At 39.7% G+C, this 20,654-nt stretch overlaps 1 protein-coding gene and 1 pseudogene across 1 annotated transcript; both read left to right on the top strand.

Moving 5' to 3' along the window:
* Positions 1–3,001: 3,001 nt before the first annotated feature.
* On the top strand, positions 3,002–3,637 carry LOC148691767 (uncharacterized; annotated as a pseudogene).
* Positions 3,638–8,716: 5,079 nt separating this feature from the next.
* LOC137738284 (uncharacterized) lies at positions 8,717–20,317 on the top strand. The gene is made up of 8 exons (XM_088682227.1): positions 8,717–8,907; positions 9,573–9,701; positions 10,023–10,199; positions 10,340–10,449; positions 11,132–11,267; positions 12,243–12,316; positions 19,123–19,320; positions 19,733–20,317. Exons 3-8 carry the CDS (start codon positions 10,025–10,027, stop codon positions 19,880–19,882), a joined length of 843 nt encoding a protein of 280 aa, XP_088538353.1. The 5' UTR covers positions 8,717–8,907; positions 9,573–9,701; positions 10,023–10,024; the 3' UTR covers positions 19,883–20,317.
* Positions 20,318–20,654: the final 337 nt, after the last annotated feature.

Raw genomic sequence — 20,654 nt, 5'->3', positions numbered from 1 at the left:
GGACTATTTTTCAGTAAAGATCCCATTGTGATTTTTCTAGGTGAATCTATATACAGAAATCACAATTGAATTTTGATTGTATTTTTACTATACCTAGTAGTGGCTATTCTAGGGGTTTATGTGCTATGTTGAAGGAGGATGCTAATCTCTCATTGAGAATTTATTCTCAAAATCAGTTAGATTTTGAAGTAGAAGGTTTGGGAGATAGTGTGCACTAAAGAATCACATTCTTTTATGGTTTTCCAACGGAAAAGGATTGCCACAAATCATGGTAGCTGCTCGAACATTTGTATGCAAATTCATATTTGTTGTGGTGTTGCATTGGAGATTTTAAAGAAATGTTACATGCAGAGGAACAAGAAGGTGATGACTTGAGAAGTGATAGACAAATGGCAAGCTTTCAGAATTCTCCTGGAAACTGTCAACTTATTGATATGGGATTTACTGGAAATAAATTCACCTAGGCAACAACACATGGCGAATGGATTAAGGTACGGCTGGATCGAGCAATGGCTAATAAAAAATGGCTAGATTTATTTTCTAAATTTCGAGTAGTACATCTTAACCCAACATCATCAGACCATGTACCCATCCAATTGGATTGGCTAGGAAGGAAAAATATAACGCAAAAGAAAATGTTTCGATATAAGGAAGAGTGGACGACCAAGAAGGGCTGTGTGGATGTGGTACGAGTAGGGTGGTCAGCGAAGTAACAAGTTCACCTATGTTCCAAGTTACAGAAAACATAAAAGCAACTAGATCCAATTGCTCCAATGAGCAAAGAATTCAGAGCGGCCCATTCTAAAGGATACTGCTACAATGGAGGATCAATTAAACATGTTGTTTAGGCAAACCATTTACGGAAACAACAATTGCGCAATGCCATGACTTGTATATGAAGCTCCATTCTTCACTTGCACAAGAGGAGGCTTTTTGGAAGCAAAGGTTGAAGGAAAATTGGTTAAAGCTTAGGACCAACATACGAGATTTTTTTCATCAAAAAGCAAAATAGACGACAAAAGGGTAATTGCTTGAATGGGTTATGTGGTGATAATGGAGTTTGGCAAGATGATAAAGAAGGCATGAAGGATATCATCATCAATTATCTTTTGCACCTCTTTGACTCAAAGGGACCGACGGAGTGTGAGGCAGTCTTGTATCAAGTTCAATAAAAAGACGAAGCTGAATCAATAGCAAGTATATTAATTCAAGGAAAAAAATTAATCACAATAAGAATAATTAAAATGTAATACTCTTCTGATTGAAGATGGACAAAACTATTTTTAACACAACGTAAAAAATGTGCTGGTAATATGTTGTGACCTAAAATTTGTGTCGTAGAAAGAAGAGAATGGGTCAGGAATTTTGTGTTATTACTCATCATGTCTAGTATATTTATTTATAGTAAATATGAAGTCAAATTAGAAAGATCATGTAGATCCCAAAAATTTCAAAAGAAATAATGTAGTTGTTGCAGTCATATTTAGAATAGGAATGTAATTGTGTAAATCCTAGAGAATCTGGGAATGTATCTTATATTCCTATTAGGATTAGATTACCTATTAAATGTTGTAATCCTAAAGGGAAAGGTTTTACCATTTCTACTACTATAAATAAAGGCACAATGGGGTGAATCAAACACACCTCACAATTAAATCAAATAGGCCTACAACACGTTATCAGCACGCTCTTGCTAGAAGCTGTGGACTTGACGCATCGTACGAGGAGGCTATCATCCACCACATTCAAAGGCTTCTTAGTTTTCTACTAATCAGGTTTGCTTAAAATAAGGGAAGATATTTGAAACGTCCACGAAGCATGAAAACATTCCCCATGATGCATGAATCCCTCTATATTTATATTTTCCTTTCGATATATATATTGTATATGTTCATATATTTGTCAATATATATATATATATATATTTGTTTCATGCATCACACAATTAAATTGTTATGTGGAATTTGTGAGTCAAAATATAAAATTAAATTAGAAGCAAATTTGGGTTTTTCTGAAACCCTAGGTTCGAAAATTGGTTATGTTTTTTGTCTCACCGTGGGATGGCATCACTCTAATACCCTTGGACTACTTGCGTAGCCCCCGTAGGGCTTACTGCTCCACAACCACGGGCCTGCAACCCTAGTTTCTGGTCGACAGCCCGCAAATCTAGCTTACTGGGCCCCCTGTGTCACTGCCTACATCATCAGCAGCCAGCCCATGCGCTGGGCTTAACTTCCTGTGCCCAAGACCCAAGTCCCAGCCTTCACTGGGCCTTTCCGCATGCTTGCCCACAAGCCAGCGTGTGCTGGGCTTGTTTCCATGCCCCCCTTACGGTCCTATTTCGAAACCCAGGTTGCGGTTGGGGTTTCCACCCTTCACCGTGGCCAGCAGACCACCCCAAGGTCTTTTTTGGGCCTCGCCTATATTTAAGGCACCTAACCCGTGCCCTATTCCCACGGCACTAAGCCCATATTATTTTTGGGGCTCTATTTTCGATCCAATAATATTATTTTAATATTATTTAGCTTCTACAATCGACCTTGTATGACCCGATTTATTAAATTAATTAAAAGTGACCTGCAGTCCATTAATCTGATAATGAATCCAAAATTATCGACCTGAAGATCACTTTTGGACATTAACGATTCAATAATTTATTTTTATACTTTGAACCGTCACATACTTTCATAGTAACGAAGCTCTCACACTTGAGGTCCCGAAGACAACTCAAATCCACTACACTTAGTTAGTATATTACATTCTGTGTTTCTTGCAGGAACCTTTCATTATGAACTAATCGTTCATAAAGCTAAATTGAACTTGTAGTTTCAAATTTAGTGCCTTTGAAACCTGAAGTTTTCATTCAAAATATACCACATGAAACCCGTAGTTTTCATGCATAAATTAAACCACTTCATGTCTATATAACCTGTATGTTCTACGATATATGTCTATGGCTTACCATATGACTAATCACGTTTTCTCCCTCCGTTTTAGGGACATGTTGAACTTGAACAAGCTTGATTTCTCTGCTCTAGAAGTCTCTGGAAGAAACTATCTGAAGTGGGTTCAAGACGTGAAGCTCCATCTCATTGCAAAGGGCATTAAAGCCACCATTGAGGCACCTATCGCCGACAAACCTATTGACGAAGCTCAGAAGGCTACTGCAATGATCTTCATTCGAAGACACATCCATATTGCACTGCAGACTGAGTATCTTGCTGAGGAGGACCCACACACCGTTTGGCTTGCTCTGGCCGATCGTTTCGATCACTAGAAAGACATATACTTGCCTAAAGCAAGACACGATTGGCAGCATCTTCGCTTCCAAGACTTTAAGTCCATGAATGAATACAACTCTGAAGTTTGTAGGATCCGTTCTTTGTTGAAATTCTGCAAAGTGGAACTAACTGAATCAGATCTTTTGGAGAAGACCTATTCGACTTTCCATGCCACCAATATTGTCTTGCAGCAACAATATAGGGCACATAAATTCACCAAGTTTTCAGATTTGATCTTTGTTTTACTTCTTGCTGAAAAGCAGAACTATCTTTTGATGAAGAACCATCAAGCTAGACCCACTGACTCGAACGCCGCGCCTAAAGCGTATACGACCTATTCTAGTGGCCATAAGTGACGAAAAAATCGTCGTGGTCGTGGCAATGGGTGGTAGGCCCAACCACCGGCCCAAGGTCAGCAGAATGCCGCACCTAAGGGAAGAATTGCAACCCAACATCGTCCACCACTCGCCCCTAAGGTCCCAAACTTCAAGAACAAGACCAAAGCTCCCGTTCAGGCTGCTTCTACTGAACTGGACATGTGCTATCGTTGTGGATCAAAGGATCATTGGTCACACGTATGCCGAGCTTCCCTTAAGGCTATTACCAAGTATCATTCCCATCGTGAGTCTAACTTTGCACATGTGGATCATCTGGAAGATGCAACTACATCAATGAAGATATCGGATTTTCAGGAGGCATCAGCGCCTATGGATTAATAAATTAGACATGTTTTTAGGGTGTTTACCCCTAGTGGCCGAACCCACTAGGAGTGGCCGAACCCACTAGGAGTGGCCGGCCTTACCCCCTTAATTTGCTAGGTTTATGGTTTAATTTTGAACAACTTTTCTATGTATTTGGAATAATTTGTTTGGTTTTGGTTTGTTTTGAATTATGGATTGTTATTTGAATGGATATTATTCTCTCGAATTGCTTAATTGAATGAATGGACTTATACTTATGCATGTGACCAATTCAATCAATTAATTTCTAGGTATGTCTAGTGGGAAAGTTAGTTATTTGGCAAATAGTACAACTACGCACACCATCTTGCATGAACGACACTATTTTACTAACTTAATACCCAAGAAAGCTCATTTGACAACTCTCTCAGGCTCATCCAACCTGATTGAAGGATATGGAAAGGCACATTTCTTGTTGTCTAATGGTACAATCTTGACCATTAAGGAGGCAATCTATTCTCCACGTTCCGACAGAACGTTACTAAGTTTTAGAGATATTCAAGATAATAAATATCATCTTGAAACCACTGAAGATCATGGTTCTGAATTTCTTTGTATCACTTCATACGAATATGGCCAGAAACATATTCACGAGAAGTTGGAACATCTGCCGAGTGGGTTATACATCACAACCATTCGCGGCATAGAAGCCCACAGTGTGGCTAGCCCTATGCCTAAGTTCCAGGACACTTTTTTGCTTTGGCATGATCGTTTGGGACATCCTAAACGTGGCATGATGTGCCGTGTCCTCAAATCTTCTCACGGACATAAGTTACATCCCTATGTTGGATTCTCGTCATGCAAAACGTGTTCTTTAGGGAAGTTGAATATTCAACCCTCCCATACAAAGATTATTCACAACCCCCCTAAATTTCTTCAGAGGATTCAAGGGGACATTTGTGGACCGATCCAACCAACCTGCGGACCATTTAAATATTTTATGGTGTTGGTTGATGCATCAACAAGATGGTCACATATTTGCTTGTTGTCCACACGCAACGCCGCATTTGCTAAACTCCTAGCTGAAATCATTAAGCTAAGGGCTCACCACCCTGATTATCCGATTAAGTCGATTCGACTGGATAACACTGGAGAGTTTACATCACAGACTTTTGACGATTATTGCATGCTAGTAAGGATTGATGTGGAACATTTTGTTCCCCATGTTCACACCCAAAACAGCCTGGCAGAAGCTTTCATAAAGCGCCTTCAATTGATAGCTCGAACTTTGGTTATGAGAACCAAATTGCCGGTATATGCCTGGGGCTATGCAATATTGCAAGCAGCTATGTTGGTCCGCCTGAGGCTCACTGCTACCCAACCACATTCATTGTTATAGTTGCTCACTGGATACGAGCTTGACATCTCGCATTTAAGGTGTTTGGGTGTGCCATTTATGTGCCAATAGCGCCGCCACTACGTACCAAAATGGGTCCTCAGAGAAAAATGGGAATCTATGTCAGTTATGATTTACCATCAATTGTTCGATACTTAGAACCCTTGACAGGAGATCTCTTTACCGCACATTTTGCGAATTGTCACTTTGATGAGACAGTCTTCCCGTCTTTAGGGGGAGATAAGCATGCTAATGTTCCCATAGAACGCTGCGAATTGTCATGGTATACTCCCACTATGTCTCATTTAGATCCCCGCACTACCTAGTCTGAAACTGAGGTGCGACGAATTATAGATCTTCAAAGCATTGCTCAAAGCATGCCAGATGCTTTTAATGATCTAGCAAAGGTGACAAGATCACATATGCTCACTGCAAACACACCTGCAAGGATAGATGTACCCCGCATACGTTAATAACCCGCCTGGGAAGGTTGAACCGTCCTCGAATGTGGGGAGGCCGCACCTTCCATGTGGCAAGGTACATTGGCGGCTAGCCAATGATTTGCTCCGACCTTGAAGCGCGGCAAACCCCTTGGTTTAAAGGATTCACAACCTCGGAAGAGGAAATGGCACCAACTAGTGACCATAGTTTGAATCCGACCATCGCTCACTCATTCGTTCCAATGCATGAGGTTATTCTAGATTATGGTGATGCTTTAGACAAAACAAGCTGGCTTCCCGAGAATCGTGAGATTTCGGTCCACTACACAATAGTGGATGAGGTTTGGAATAGGAATGAGATGATCGTCGACGATGCATTTGTGTACTCAGTAGCTACTGACATCATGCTCAGCGATGACATTGAACCACATTCCGTCGATGAATGCCAACGTAGAACCGATTGGTCAAACTGGAAACAAGAAATCCAAGTCGAACTCGATTCGCTCACGAAACGTAAAGTGTTTGGACCTATCGTTCCTACACCACCACGTGTAAAGCCTGTTGGCTATAAGTGGGTTTTCGTGAGGAAGCGTAATGAGAAGAATGAAATAGTGCGATACAAAGCACGCCTCATAGCGCAAGGCTTCTTTCAGCGCCCTGGGATTGATTACGAGGAGACATATTCCCCTATAATGGACGTTATAATGTTTCGCTACCTAATTAATTTGGTAGTTTCCGAAAAACTGAATAAGCAGCTTATGAACGTGGTAACCGCGTATCTCTATGGGAATCTAGATACGGAAATCTACATGAAAGTTCCAAAAGGACTTCCATTGACTGGCTCAAATAGTTCTAGACCACGGAACACTCTCTCAATTAGACTGAGGAGGTCACTCTACTGATTGAAACAATCCGGGTGGATGTGGTATAACCGTCTGAGTGAATATTTGACAAGTCAAGGTTATGTGAACAATGAACTATGCCCATACGTGTTCATAAAGAAGTCACATTCCAGATTTGCAATCGTTGCAGTTTATGTCGATGACATGAACCTCATTGGGACTCCCGCAGAGCTTGAGGAAATTACTGTACACCTGAAATTGGAATTTGAGATAAAGGATCTTGGGAAAACTCGATACTATCTCAGCCTGGAGATCGAGCATTGTTCGGATGGAATCTTAGTACATCAATTAAACTACACCCCAAAGGTGTTGCGTCATTTTAATGAGGATAAAGCGAAGCCTTCGAGTACACCCATGGTCGTTCGGACTCTAGATGCTAAACGAGATTCCTTCTATCCAAAGGAGGATGAGGAAGAGATTTTGGAACCCGAAGTTCCTTACCTGAGTGCAATTGGGGCTTTATTATAATTGGCTCAGTGCATTAGACCCGACATCTCCTTCGCTGTGAATCTATTGGCTAGATACAACAATGCGCCCACACGCAGACACTGGAATGGTGTTAAAGACATTTTCCATTACCTCAAGGGTACAACAGATTTGGGCTTGTTCTATACTCGTAAATTTTCGAGTGTTGCCGCCCCTTATAGTCCTCGGATTGATTCTTTCCTTGTTGGTTACGCAGATGTTGGATATCTGTCTGACCCACATAGAGCACGTTCTCAAACGGGTTATGTCTTTACCGTTGGAGAAATCGCTATATCTTGGAGGTCTACCAAGCAAACTCTAGTTGTGACTTCATCTAACCATGCAGAGATTCTCGCCTTGCATGAAGACTCACGTGAATGCTTTTGGCTGAGAGAAGTTATGGGACATATTCGAAGCATTAGTGGTCTTACATCAGTTGTTGACCTTTCTACGACGATCTTTGAAGACAATGCAGCATGTATCGAGCAGTTGAAGAAGAGATACATCAAGGGAGACAACACCAAGCACATAGCGCCAAAGTTCTTTTACTCACACCAGCAGCAGTAGCATCAGAACATTGAAGTCAAGCAAATCTTTTCCTAGGACAACCTGGCCGATCTCTTCACCAAGTCATTGCCCAAGTCTACATTTCAGAAGCTCGTCCAAGGAATCGATATGCGTAAATTATCTGAGTTGAATCGCTTGTAGTTCTTTTATTTAGAAGTTATGTCTAACTTAGGGGGAGTATCTTGAAGCATGTCTAACTCAAAGGGAGTATCTTGAAGCATACTTACATGATCTTAATGTACTCTTTTTCCCTACGATTAGGAGCATTTTTCCCACTAGGTTTTTGCTACCTAACTAGGTTTTGATGAGGCACCCATCTTGGGATGATCATACTCCGTTGAGTTCACTACCTTCGTCCAGTTTGACGAGCGTTTTAGATATTATGCATATTTTCTTACTTTTCTCCTTAGTCTATGGGTTTTCCCTAGTCATTGGTTTAACCATGGTAAGGTTTTTGTGAGTTTTTACAAATGAATACTTCAAAGTAAATTTGAGACTCGCGATCACCCGTTGTGCCGATGACTTCATCAACTATTCTACCTTATCTGCTGAAGATCTGATGCGATGGTTTGTTGAGTATTTACACACTCAAGGGGGAGTGTTGCAGTCATATTTAGAATAAGAATGTGATTATGTAAATCCTAGGGAATTTGGGAATGTATCTTATATTCCTATTAGGATTAGATTACCTATTAAATGTTGTAATCCTAAAAGGAAAGGTTTTACTTTTTCTACTACTATAAATAAAGGCACAATGTGATGAATCAAACACACCTCACAATTAAATAAATCTCTCCTCCCTAAAGCTTGCCGCACCCCTCTCTCTCTAACCCTAGATCGCTCAATCAAATAGGCTACAACAGTAGTGTTATTCACAAATCTATTTTTACTTTTCACACATTATTGTTAAATTTTTATCATTAATTTTTTTCAATTTATTAGATTCAATGAACGAAAATGAAGGATGGGTGTGAAAATTAAAAAAAAAAAGAAAAATGTGTGGATAGATTATTTTCTCTGTGGCCCTCCCAAATTCCTCATCCACTTTTGCCGCCCAAACTCTCGTCTCCTCATCTCTTCTCCATTCTCGCTACTGTTACGGACTTGTACATGATCTTTCCAATTTGACTTGCGAGGACTTCTGCTTGAATCTGCACTCCAATGGCGACCAATAAAGTAAACGCTTACTATTTGACTACTATTTCATTCTCTAAATTCCTCCAACCTTACTGCTTTCTTTTACGCTCTTGAAATTTCATTTTCCTTGTGCGCATTCTGAAATTCTTGGATTTGTTTTATTTCTGACAATTTCCCAGCAACCAAACAGACAAAACCCTGTTTAGTTTTTTTTTTATTTTTTATTTTTACATTAGATACACACAATTTGATACAGTGAACTTGTAGCTCTGTTGGGTTTGTGTTCTTTACTGTTTTTATTGGTGGATTTCTCTTTTGTATCTTTAATTTACCACAATTTATGTAAGTTATGTGAAAAATGTGCTTTGCTTCTAGCTTGGATATATAAATTGAACAAAATGTGTGCGTTTAGTCATTGGGTTTTTGGTGGATGTGTAAACTAGTGAAACTAATCACTGTGTATTATTTTATTTCAGAATCCTTTTCAATTAGGCAGTTTCTAAAATAGGGTTAAAACTAAACAATCAACAACTGTCAATATATCCATTTTACAATTTGTAAAATTTTCATATCCGTTGCTAGTTATCTTTCTTCTTCTTGCGCACTAATTAGTGTCTGGTGGTTTTTTTGTGCTTGTGATGAGTTAGCTGAGTTGTTTCTACCATCATCCTTCTAACAATTGTTTTTTTCTCATTTTCTGGCAGAAATTGCTACAAGATAAGGGATTTAATACCAGGCAGCAAATCCATGTTAAAAGGTCTTCAGATCCTAATTGGCTCAGTACCTCTTTGGAAGTAATGCTTCAGATAGCAAAAATCATAGAATCAACTGAGGTAGTCTGTCACTATGCTCTTTAAATCAAATGGTCGTTAGTCTGAAGGATGCCCAGAGTCTATTACTGGAATATATTGTAGAACTAGAACAAAACAGAATTGTTTTTATTTTGGGAAATATGAGGCCTGGAAATTTTGTCCATTTTGATGCTTGATGAATCCATCTTGAGATCCTTCAAACTCATTCTGATAACTTCTTGGACTGTTTAGGCACATAAGGGTAGACAAATGACTTTAGAAATTAGAACTGCCTGATATTACCATGATCACATATATGATTAGCAGACCAATGATGAAACAATGGGCCTTAATGAGGTGCAGGCATGCAAAAGAATGTCCTGCAAGAACTACACAATGCTATTGTTGATATGATTTGTTGGTCTTCTGACAAGCACAATTCGAAGACGGCAATTGTAGAAGGCTACGACTCTGATAAAGGAAAGCAACTGTTACGATGGGGTGAGAACATTGGTGTTAAAACAAGGTTGCAGATAGCTCGTAAGTCTTAACTTTTCACTGCTGTGATTGCTGCTGGTATGATTGTTTATTCTTTCCCCTTTTGAGGGGGTTTTCCTGCACAAGAGAAGGAAACTAGCCTTGAATATATGATGTCTTTTGTTTTTCATTCATCATAATAGATGTGGAAGGGGCTGGCAGAGGAGCCATAGCTGCAGACGATCAGAAAGTTGGAGAGACTGCTCTGGAGATCCCAATGTCTTTAATAGTTTCTGAGGAGTTGTGCAAGCTGGTATGGTATGTTTTACTGCTTGAGAAGCCTTTTTAATACTTTTAATTTGTCTGTATTTGTTACCTCTGGGTTTAGTTAAGAGGCTTCTGAAAATATATTAGGGGAAACAGAAAAATTAAAGTGAACCTACATTGACTCCACATCTAGCAAGAGGTGAACTGCTCTAATATGTAAGTAATAAATGGCTCTAGATGTGGATGATGATCAATTTTTATAAACAAATGTTTACCTACCACATGTGGAGTTTGAGCATCATTCTTCCCACATGTGGAGTTTGTTTTCCCAAGCCACATTAAGTTACCAATTCAGCCATTGAGAAAATTGATCTTTATCACGGTCGTGATCCAACTTTACTCGTCTTGTAAGCATAAATAAGCTACTCTCTATAATGCCAAATATGAATCCTTGTCCCCTGTATACAACATTTTTCTTGTCAGATTTCCGTCTAGATTAGTCTGATGCTGCTCTCTCTCTCTCTCTCTCTCTCTCTCTCTCTCTCTCTCTCTCTTGTATGTCTTGATATATAAGCACAGTGATGCAACTATACTGTTTCCCTTGTTCTTGCTGAGGTAATGATGCTCAGAGCTAGAGTAGGTTTTAGGTCTGTTGGGTCCAATACATATTGAGGGGCATTATGAACAAGAAACGTGGCCCAATATATTACCTCTTTTTTTTACTGCAGTATCATGTATTAGAGAAGTTTGAAGGCATTACTCCTCCTGAGACAATGTTGTTGTTGTGGAGCATGAAGGAGAGGCGCAATTGTGATTCAAAATACAAGATGTACTTTGACACACTTCCTGAAGATTTTCATACCGGTATTTTGACTGCTTGTGACTTTGTTTTCCTATTAAATCTATCTTGTAACTTTGTGCAACTATGAAATTCCGCTTATATGAAATTCTAGTTTGCTTTTAGTATTCTCTGTAAAAGTATAATATTTCTTTATGTAGATAGTAATAATTTGATGTTAGGTCAAACATGGAACTTATCCATTATGTTTCCAAGGAAGTTGTTTATTCATAAGATGCTCAGTGTTAGTATATGTGGTAATAAATGATAAACTCATGCTATGAAAATAAATTCAGACAAACCTATGATTCTCTATGGTCAATTTTTTATGTTTAATTGTTCAGAAAGGGTAATACTATCTAGAAATGCGAGAAAAATTAGGCAAATGAGTTTGTCAAGCATGAGACCCAAACATTGGGAAAGTTTGTGGTTGGGCTATCGTATGTCTGTTTTTCTTTTCTGCTTTGTAATGCGAAGACACCTTTTGTCCTGTGGTTTCTGTGGTTGTAAAGGATAATAAAAATCTTCACTGTCGGCAATTCAGTTAGAATAATCCTAAGATAGCAATCATATGCTCTTTGCAGTGGACTTTTTGCTAGATAGATTTGCTAAGGAAAAAAAAAAAGATTCCAGGAAAATGATGTTTAATAAAACCACAAATTTCTTATTGTCACATATTTGCATCTTAAAAGCTTTCAACTAAGGTGGACTTGCAATAAGGTGCAGACCGCAGGGGGAAACCTGTTGGTTTTAGTTTCTTGGAAGTTTGAAGAATTGTGTTTTTGGGGGGAGTGGGGGGTGTTGTGCAGAAAAATATTCTTGTCTATTTTTATTTGTATAGATAAAGAATTAGGTGAAGTTATTTAGTATTAGACCATATAAAATAAGTATGCATATTTGGTGTATTGGTGGAGGACCATTTCTGATATTATTACAGTGATTTGTTTGTTTTAATTTATCTTTTCCTTTATTTCTTAATCTTTCTTCCCTAAATGCTGCAGGGTTGAGTTTTGGAGCCAACGTGATGATGGTTTTGGGAAATGTGCTGTTGGATGAGATAACACAAGCAAAACAGGTTATTAGACGTTTCAATGTATTGTTATTAGATTACCTTTTTTGACAGTTATGACCTCTTTTTTCAGTTATAGACAAAATTTGTCCATACTGTTGCATGATTCATGCATATAAGAATGGGTGGTCACTTGTAAATGGGAGATCAGGATGACAATGATATTCAGCCCTGTCCAACAAAAATCACCTCATTTAGTATACATTTTTGACAGTCACTATTTGTAATCTACTTGGATTCTAAAAACATGGTACACTGTTCAGTGGCCGCACTCCTAATTAACTCTTCTTTGTTGTCTGTTTACTTCTTGGGGAATGTTGAAGTTCACATTCTTGTCTGCTGGCAATGCTGCTTGTTTGTTGTCTTTCCGACTTATAAGTAGGACTAGTTTTGTTTGTTTTCTTTCTTGAGTTATCCTGTATGTTGCTTTTGCAAGTTCTCTGCAAGATACAATGCTTCCCAATAACAAATCTGCAGTGAGAAAAAGGTCTGACCCAACCTTATGGCTTTTCCCTGACTTTACCATGTTCCAGGGGTAAATGGGCCTCTGATGGGCAGGGCCGATGTATTTGTTCTTATTGGAAGAATGTGCTGTTACAGACAGCATGGCAAGCATCATGGGTGCATGTTATTGCTGAATCTGGAAAGGAAAGACATCAAGGGTGTAAAGGACAGCAAGGGTGTAAAGCTTTGTGTAAAGCTTTCAGCTTTCTTTGTTGCTGACTCATGGACAGCAGGGAAAGGAATTGCATGTGCTGTTGCATCCGAAGCTTTCTTGGTATTATGTATAAATATGCCTTCCCATAAGGCTTTCTAGATATGAAATAAAATTACAATTCAAATCAGAAAAATCAATATGGTATCAGAGCAGGAAAAATAACCTGCTTCTGCATCATCTTATCCATGTCGTAGATGGGCTCAACGACGGAGGTTGAGACCTGAGGAGACTCTGAGTAAAAAGGTGCAGATCTGGTAGTGACCGTCAGAATCCGAGGTGCATAACTGGAAACCGCTTTCGGAAGAGGCCCAGAGTTTCCAGCAGAGGTCAGAAACCCAGCAGCTCAGCTTTCCGAGCCAGACCATCAAGCTCCCGCCTTTTCACCTCAAGCTCCCTCTAAAGCTCCAGTTCCTCTTGGGTTTCTTCCGATCCGAGTCCTGAATCGGCAAGTTGGTGAGTTCGCCCAGGACAACTCGCCTCTTGGGAGCAGGAATCTGCAAGGACGGAGACGTGGAGGAGGATCGCTTAATAGACGAGTGGTTGCTGTTGGTGGTGGCGCTGTCGTCCATGATTGAAATCTGAGAATTACCTCGGGTTTCGCTTGCACTCTGACAACTCAGCTTGCAAGTATTCGAGTGGAAAGTCAGAGCCAAGTGAAGTTGATTCCATCTGTTATTGCATCATCAAATGCTGCAAGGATATCTGCCACTGGCACATCCAGATACCCAGCAAACTTTGTAACAGGAACAGACGATCAACCATCCTTGCCGATCTGAACGCCGGTTGCTGTTTCGCTACAGAACGACGGTGTTTCAAGTAGTGGGTCGACTACGGGTGCCCCTTTGCCGCCGCCACGTGGAGAGGCGTTGACCCATGCGAGTCCAGCTCGGAGGACAGCTCGGGGTTGCGACTCAGTAACTCGGTAACAAAAGCCAGGTGACCTAGCATTGAAGCTACCTGAAGCGGCGTCTCGGAGACGCAGGAGACTAAAGCTCTGTCGAGAACAAGTGGGTCTTCTGCGATCAGATCTTTAAGCGCCGCAGTGTCTGTCAAGAACAAGTGGGTCTTCTGCGATCAGATCTAATTGTTTTAAAAAAAAAAAAAAAAAAAAATTCTTTCTTTATTCTTATAGGTCTTTATATGGCGGAAGAGAATTCTTATTCGTTTGGAGATTCCCAGATACCTTCCTCCTCAACCGTGTCTGAGGTGGATGTCAATCCAAATCAAAGATTAAGCTCGGTCTTGTTAAATGAGTTTAATTACTTACCTTGGTCGAGAGCAGTGAGTCTTGCCCTAGGTGGAAGGTCCAAGCTAGGGTTCATAAATGGAAGCATCGAAGTTCCTGATGTTTCTTCACCAACTTATGAAATCTGGCTTTGCAAGGATCAGCTAGTTATGTCATGGCACCTAAATTCCATGGAACGTAAACTAGCTGAAATATTCAGTTATTCTGAATCATCATTCAAACTATGGCAGACAGTCAAGGAAATGTATGGTAGCCAGAACAATGCTGCACGTGTGTTTCAATTGAAGAAGAACATTTCCAACATACAACAAGAAGGAAAGCCCTTTGTTCAACTTCTAGGCAGCATGAAGAGCATGTGGAATGAGCTGGAAATGTATCGGCCTCACACAACTGAGGCGTCTTTACTACTGAAAAGGGCAGAAGAAGACAAGATATTCCAACTCTTGTCAAGTCTCGATCCAGGATACGAAGACCTACGAAGCCACATACTCATGAACCCCGAACTACCTTCCTTCACCAGCGTATGTGCAACAATCCAACGTGAAGAAGTACGAAGGAAAGTCTGGCACAAAGACCAATGTAACTGAAGCAAGGGCTTATCTAGCCAACGAAAGAAAATACAAAGTGAAGAATCCACACTTAAAGTGCCAACACTGCAACTATACTGGTCACGTTAAGGAGACATGCTGGATTTTACATCCAGAATTAAAGCCAGAGTTCATGAAGGATAACAAGGGCTCACAAAGACTGAACCGTGCACCACATAGAGCCAACAATGCAACTACCTCAACCTCTCATAGGTCTAATGCACTCAAGAGCTTCACTGCAAATCCAGCTGCACTCATAAATGAGTTTGCAGTGTATCTTCAAAGCAAGAAAGAAAGGATTAAGAGTGATCAAACGGTCGGCTTTGAAGATGGAAGTTCAACAGCTTTGCTAGGCAAGTTTGCTGGATTTCTAACAGAAACACAACACATGGCCCAAGATGACATGCAAGGTATCATGACTGCTTTTAAAACTGCTCTTAATGTAAATATGATGCATGATTTGTGGATTGTTGATTCGGGTGCCACAGATCATATGACCAACCATGTTTCTAAGTTTCACAAGTTTGAAAAATTTTCAAAACCGTCTCAAGTATCAACTGCCAATGGTGAGAGTTCTAAGGTCTTAGGGAAGGGAAATATCAACTTAATATCGGACAAAATTGAGTCAGTAGCCTTATTTGTTCCTTCTTTTCCATTTCAACTTCTATCTGTGGGAAAAATCACCAATACCTTAAATTGTTTGGCCATTTTCTCTCCTCACAATGTCATTTTTCAGGATTGCCTCACCAAGAAGACGATTGGTGAAGGGTTTTACCTTGATGGCCTCTATTACATATCAAAAAACAGTCCCAGAGGATTTCAAGCCAAGTCCAGTCCATCCCAAGATAGTCAATTGTGGCATCAACGTTTAGCTCATCCTTCCCAACCTGTTTTGTCTTCCTTGTTTCCAAACTTAGGTAATGATTTAATTTCGTGTGAAACATGTCATTTGTCTAAAGCCACCAGATTGCCTTTTACCTCATCCTTATCTAGGACTAGTAAAGTTTTCGAACTAGTTCACTCAGATGTATGGGGACCAACGTTTGAATCTTTTGATGGTTATAAGTATTATGTAACTTTTGTCGATGATTTCTCTAGAGCCACATGGTTGTACCTTTTAAAGTCTAAGAGTGAAGTGATTGAAGTTTTTAAGGATTTTCACAATCTTGTTAAGAACCATTTTTCCTCTCAAATTCAAACCTTAAGATCTGACAATGGCACCGAATATATGTCTCATATCATGTCATTATATTTGAGCAAGCATGGTATCATGCATCAAACAAGTTGTGTCGGCACACCTCAACAAAATGGTGTAGCTGAAAGAAAAAATCGTGACATTCTGGAAAAAACGAGAGCATTAATGTTACAAATGAACGTACCAAAGAGATTTTGGTCACAAGGAGTCATGGCGGCTGTGTACATCATCAATAGACTTCCTAGCCGAGTCTTGGGGTTTAAATCTCCACTTGAAGTCATGAAAGGAAGAAAAATCGACCTTTCACATCTTAGAGTCTTTGGCTGTGTCTGTTTTGTTCATATACAGTCACACCATCGAGATAAGTTGGACCCTAGAGCTCTCAAATGTATTTTTCTTGGTTATTCATCAACACAAAAAGGATATAAGTGCTATGATCCTCAACTAAGAAAAATAATTGTATCTAAAGATGTACGATTCCATGAAGCTAACCCTTTTTTCAGCAAATCACATGAAGCCACAAGTCAGGGGGAGTGCATCTTAGACCTAATTCCTCTACCAAGAATCTGTACTTCTACACCTCCCATTGAAGTCAATAATGAAGGTACTCATCCTGATAATTCTGTGCATGATGATGACTCGGTGCATGATGATGACGACGGCAACATAGAAAATCCTCAAGGAGTGGATGACAATTTGAATGAGGATGAGACAAACCTCCTAGTACCTCGACGCAATCCTCGGCGTGATAGACAACCTCCCACAAGGTTTCAAGATTTTGTCACATATAAACCGAGGCATCCAATTTCAAATTACGTGTCGTATCAAAAGGTAACTCCATCTCATGCTGCCTTTCTTAACAACATTTCAAGTCACAGTGAGCCTCAAAACTTTTATGAGGCTAATAATCAAGTTGTGTGGAAAGAAGCAATGAGAGATGAACTCAAAGCACTAGACCAACACAAAACCTGGAGCATCACCAAACTTCCACAAGGAAAAAAGGCAGTGGGCTGTAAGTGGATCTATAAGATCAAGTTTAATTCTGATGGTTCGATTGAGAGGCATAAAGCCAGGCTGGTGGCTCGAGGATTCACTCAAACATTTGAGGTGGATTACAAGGAAACATTTGCTCCTGTTGCAAAAATGAACTCAGTAAGGGTTCTATTGTCTGTTGCCGTCAATAAAGGTTGGTCTATGTATCAAATGGACATGAAGAACGCTTTTCTACATGGTGATCTTGAAGAAGAAGTCTATATGAGATTGCCACCAGGACACCCACAAAGCCAAGAGCCTAATTTGGTGTGTAAGTTACATAATTCAATTTATGGACTGAAGCAATCACCACGTGCTTGGTATGCAAAACTAAGTACCGTTCTTCATAAAATTGGTTTCAAAAGGAGTAATGCAGATTCATCATTATTTGTTCGCACAAGAGCTGCAAGCAAATTAGTTGTGTTGATATATGTGGATGACTTAATAATAACAGGTGATAATGCTGCTGAAATCACCACACTCAAACAGTCACTTCAACAACAATTTGCGGTTAAAGATCTTGGGGTGTTGAAGTATTTTCTTGGAATCGAAATGGCATCTTCTTATAAGGGACTATTTCTTAATCAACGAAAGTACGTCATGGACCTACTTAAAGATGCCAATATGAGTGATGCCAAGCCTGCACTTACCCCACTTGATAGCAAGCTCAAGCTTGACTTGGGAGGCACGCCACTCTCGGATATCAGCTTATATCAAAGGCTTGTTGGCAAGCTGATCTACCTAACGATCACTAGACCAGACATCTCACATTCAGTAAGTATTGCCAGTCAGTTCATGCACTCTCCCACCATCGAGCATCTGAACCTTGTCAAAAGAATCTTACGGTACTTAAAAGGGTCTGTTGGTCGTGGCATCCTCATGGCAAAGAATGACAACACTCAAATCATGGGGTACTGTGATGCTGATTGGGCAGGAAATGCAATCGATCGCAAGTCCACCACTGGTTATTGTACCTTTGTTGGTGGAAACTTGGTCACGTGGAAGAGCAAGAAACAAACTGTCATCGCAAGATCAAGTGCCGAAGCTGAATATCGTGCAATGGCCTCAACCGCGTGTGAGCTGATATGGCTAAAAGGACTTTTATGTGACTTAGGTGTGTTCACAGCTCAACCAATGACCTTATTTTGTGACAACCAGGCTGCCATGCACATAGCATCAAACCCCGTCTTTCACGAGAGGACCAAGCATATTGAAGTCGACTGTCACTATGTCCGTGAACAAGTACAGTCGCAGGTGATTCAGACACATTATGTAAAAAGCTTCGATCAGCTGGCTGATATATTCACCAAACCTCTGGCTTCTCATCAGTTTCAAAGACTCCTCTCCAAGCTTGGATCCATCAACCTACTGGATCTAGCTTGAGGGGGAGTATTGGAAGAATGTGCTGTTACAGACAGCATGGCAAGCATCATGGGTGCATGATACAGACAGCATGGCAAGCATCATGGGTGCATGTTATTGCTGAATCTGGAAAGGAAAGACATCAAGGGTGTAAGGGACAGCAAGGGTGTAAAGCTTTGTGTAAAGCTTTCAGCTTTCTTTGTTGCTGACTCATGGACAGCAGGGAAAGGAATTGCATGTGCTGTTGCATCCGAAGCTTTCTTGGTATTATGTATAAATATGCCTTCCCATAAGGCTTTCTAGATATGAAATAAAATTACAATTCAAATCAGAAAAATCAATAGTTCTAATGAGGGGTGCAGAACATGGAGATGCCCAAATCAGGTGTAGGGAGAAACCTTGGGAGGGTTCTTGAAGACGGGACGGACTAGTGTTATTGAACCTCCAGCCAATATCTTTCCAGCTGCCATTGCAGTATTTGATCTCTCATTTTTATATTACTTAAAGAATGGAATGTTGTATCTGTATCCTTTTTGTTCTTTTTATTATTCATTCTCTATGTTTCTGATAGGATTTCGTGATAGATAACTTTCTCATACCATAGTATTTATTTAAGGGAAAAGCATCCCACTAATTAAAAATTTATCATTTAACTCCCCTTTCTTGTCTCAGCATTTGCTTGCTGAATATGATAAGCTCTTCCCTACACTGTGCAATGAGCATCCTGATATCTTTCTGCCGGAGCTTTATACATGGGAGCAATTCTTGTGGGCACGTGAACTGTGGTACGCAAATAGCATGAAAATCAAGTTTCCTGATGGAAAGCTAAGAACATGCTTGATTCCTATTGCTGGCTTTCTGAACCATTCGGTATGTCACCCCTTCCTTTTACCCTCCCCTTGATGTCCTCATTTTTTTAAATAAACTAAAAGCTTAAAATGTAGTTGCATTCACTGCTGAGAAACCTAAATCTTAAGTTGTTTGAAGTTGGAAACTGAATCACTTATTGTTTGATATCCATGGAAAGAATCGCTACCGGCAACTGATTATAACCATCTAGCCAATATACTTTTGTGAATTGGTTGCCACACTCCTAGACAGAATGTTTATTTTAAAGAATGCCACCAGGAAATAATGGCCTTGTGTTATCTACTTCATTGATGGTCATATTTGATTTTAAATAAAAAGTGCTCATAATGGTTCATACCATTTAACAACTATTTTTTAGTCGTTCTCATTGTTTTGGTATCCCACGATCATGCTTTTGTTTTATTCCTTATAGCAGCTATGCCCACATACCTTGAAATCCTGTCTATCAAGATCATGCAGCGCAGGACAAGAATGCTGTCTTACAGCCTTACGTTATGGAAATTTCTCCAGTTGTCATCTAGTTACCTTCTACGGCTTTGCAACAGAAACTTTCCTTTGCTGAGACGAGCATGTATCTTCTTTTTTTCCGTTTTTCGCAGAAAAAAAAACTTATTGGGATGTAATGCTGGCAGTGGAGTTCGAGGATATACAAAGAGGTATTGTCTCTTCAGTTTTTAACTTGGTGTTATTGTGGCCTCAAACTGGTGAAACACGAATTGTCTAAAATGGACGGCTGACGGAGTTGTCTAAAACGCATGGTTGACGGATTTGTCTGAAATTGGCGGAAGACGAGAGGCTCGAAGCAAATGTAAAGTTTCAAAAGAAGAAAAGCATTTTAGTGTTTGAGTTGAGTATATACCATACCAAACTAGTGATCATAGACCTTCGATTGTTAAAAGTTTAGGTCAATAATCTCTATCAATCAATATGTCTAACAAATTGAAGAATTTTGTTTGTGCTCATTGTATGGTCATAATTCATTAGATTTGTAAAGCAATCAATTATTCTTGTTATTCTTCTTTTGTTAGTATAATAATAATCCCATCCCACCCCCAACTAATCGTATTTATGCACAATGTTTTAATTGTGGTCAATGAATTTCTTGCCATTTTTAATATGTGGGCAACTTTTTGTTTATTTTTTGTGGAAGGAGATAAGGATACCAACTTTTGACTTTGTGCCTCCAAAACGGTTCAACCCACAAATTATATGATTCTAATGGGCCCGCATTTAAGGAGAATACGTAAGATGTGAGGCCGAAAAACGTTGGACGGTTGGAGGCTCCCAAACTCTGTTAGGAGACTAATAAACTTCCATATCTTGTTGCCATTTAG

This window comes from Pyrus communis, chromosome 13 (assembly GCF_041283825.1).
Source record: "Pyrus communis isolate YQ-2024b chromosome 13, ASM4128382v1, whole genome shotgun sequence".
Lineage (NCBI taxonomy): Eukaryota > Viridiplantae > Streptophyta > Magnoliopsida > Rosales > Rosaceae > Pyrus > Pyrus communis.
Note: the sequence above shows the minus strand (reverse complement) of the source record. Positions and strands in the feature narration are given on the sequence as shown.

Excerpts from the sequence above, each read along its gene's own strand:
- LOC137738284 (XM_088682227.1), top strand. The coding sequence starts at position 10,025 with ATGCAAAAGAATGTCCTGCAAGAACTACACAATGCTATTGTTGATATG. Across the intron at positions 11,268-12,242 it reads TCCTGAAGATTTTCATACCG|GGTTGAGTTTTGGAGCCAAC; the intron begins GTATTTTGACTG and ends TAAATGCTGCAG. Across the intron at positions 19,321-19,732 it reads CTGGCTTTCTGAACCATTCG|CAGCTATGCCCACATACCTT; the intron begins GTATGTCACCCC and ends TATTCCTTATAG.